Here is a 1,604-nt window from a genome sequence, read left to right on the forward strand (position 1 = left end):
ATAATTCAAACGTTCTCATAAATGCATGAAAATTCGCAGTCTACTGAACAGAATATTAATTTCAACAAGGAACAGCATTAAAACCGTCCGCTAAATGAGAATTAATCACCCGAACCAGTTACTAACGAAGGAGTTGAACCCGTTGCTGAGGGAGGAAAAGATTCCACCGTTTGCCTCGGATGCCGTATTGGTTCCGGAAGAGTGGGGTCTGAAGTGTATCACGTGGTCCCGGTTTACGTGGTCCCTGTTTCCGTTATAAAAATTTACTCCGGGTTCCTCGTCTCCCGGATGTCTCTGTTATTAAAATTAATGTGTTTACTTGCCCTAGAGTTCTTCATCACTTAATAACTTCGCAATTAAAAACTGTAATAACACGCAGTTTACATTATACTCACGTTTGCTCTAAGTAACGTTACATTGAAGGACGTCGGATGCTGTTCTACTACCCTAAATTCGATTTCACGAGGAAGATATCCGTTTGCGTATACCTGTGAAAAATAATTATAATCATCAGTTCTATCGTATACGCATAGTACACAAGCTTTTTAATACTTTACCTCTAATTTGTACGCTCCTGGCAGTAAAATTCTCCAAAATTCGCCGTACTTCGTCGTGAGAAAGCTAACGTCACGCGATTTTACCTTAATTGACGCTCTCTCGATCGGATTTCCGTTCTCGTCGACGACAAATCCGCGGATACCTCTGTGAGCCTCCGCCAAGAATTTGATCAGAGCCTGAAGAAAGTAATACAACATTTTTACACTGCTCAAAATACTTTTTAATAATTACAAGCAATCAGAATTGCACTTCGCTCTGCTTACAAATAAGTACGTAACTTACAGCGCGATTCTCGTCCCAGTAGAATTGCAAATCGGATGCGGGTGGATATTTGCAACAAGAAAGTTCCAATGTGATCTCCATGCATCCGTTCCAAACATAATTGAAATCCTGCATCCCGCCGGTCAACGGATACCATTGGGCACCGTTCGTGATACCGTTCTTAAAACCTGGCTGAGACGGCGAACAAGGTAATCCTTGGTACATGGATCCGTGATTACGGGAATAGATCAAAGACAAGTGCCGGAACACGTCGTCGTCCGGCGAAATACTGGGCGCCGATGTGTAACTCTGAAACACTAAATTATTCGTACAGATTTTCTATTTATATCTCTTTAAATATGTAGTATTCTAATATTGAATATAGAAATATTCAATACTGATATCCGGTATTCGATGTTATCGTTAAATGTGGAATATCGAATATCTCTGGTTGAAAATTTTAGTAGATATGTATTGTGTATTCACTTTGAATACAAATTTTTTTCTTAGGTATGTTAGTTAAATATACTCTACCTGCACATAACGGCGCTGATCGGCATATTCCTGACAGCATGAAAAGTTATACAATACGATCAGATTCCCTTCGAATTGTCATTAACAATCTTTTTTTTACCGCAATTATATTTATTAATGCAATAAAGTTGTTGCGATTAAAACATGTTTTAGATTTTAGTTCTTAAGGATGTATTGGCTATACAGTCAATCCCAAAAGTTTATGTACTTTAGAAAAACGTATTTCCTATAATTAAAAAGAAATTAGACGT

The 1,604-nt window shown here is 38.1% G+C and overlaps 1 protein-coding gene across 5 annotated transcripts in view; it reads right to left on the reverse strand.

The window, feature by feature from the left end:
- Window positions 1–6: 6 nt before the first annotated feature.
- The window catches only part of LOC108622736 (carboxypeptidase M), a 5,769-nt gene continuing 4,171 nt past the window's right edge, over window positions 7–1,604 (reverse strand). For 4 of the 5 annotated variants that reach the window (XM_018020809.2, XM_026811713.1, XM_018020811.2 and 1 more), the window contains 5 exons: window positions 1,354–1,383; window positions 841–1,136; window positions 558–734; window positions 396–488; window positions 7–294 (listed from right to left, as the gene is read on the reverse strand). In XM_018020809.2, coding sequence (XP_017876298.1) covers window positions 106–294; window positions 396–488; window positions 558–734; window positions 841–1,136; window positions 1,354–1,383 — 785 coding nt within the window. In that variant the 3' untranslated portion in view covers window positions 7–105. The remainder of the gene's footprint in view (window positions 295–395; window positions 489–557; window positions 735–840; window positions 1,137–1,353; window positions 1,384–1,604) is intronic. The other variant, XM_018020812.2, reaches the window with a different exon arrangement.

This window comes from Ceratina calcarata, unplaced genomic scaffold, assembly GCF_001652005.2.
Source record: "Ceratina calcarata isolate Rehan_Ccalc_2016 unplaced genomic scaffold, ASM165200v1 scaffold235.2, whole genome shotgun sequence".
NCBI lineage: Eukaryota > Metazoa > Arthropoda > Insecta > Hymenoptera > Apidae > Ceratina > Ceratina calcarata.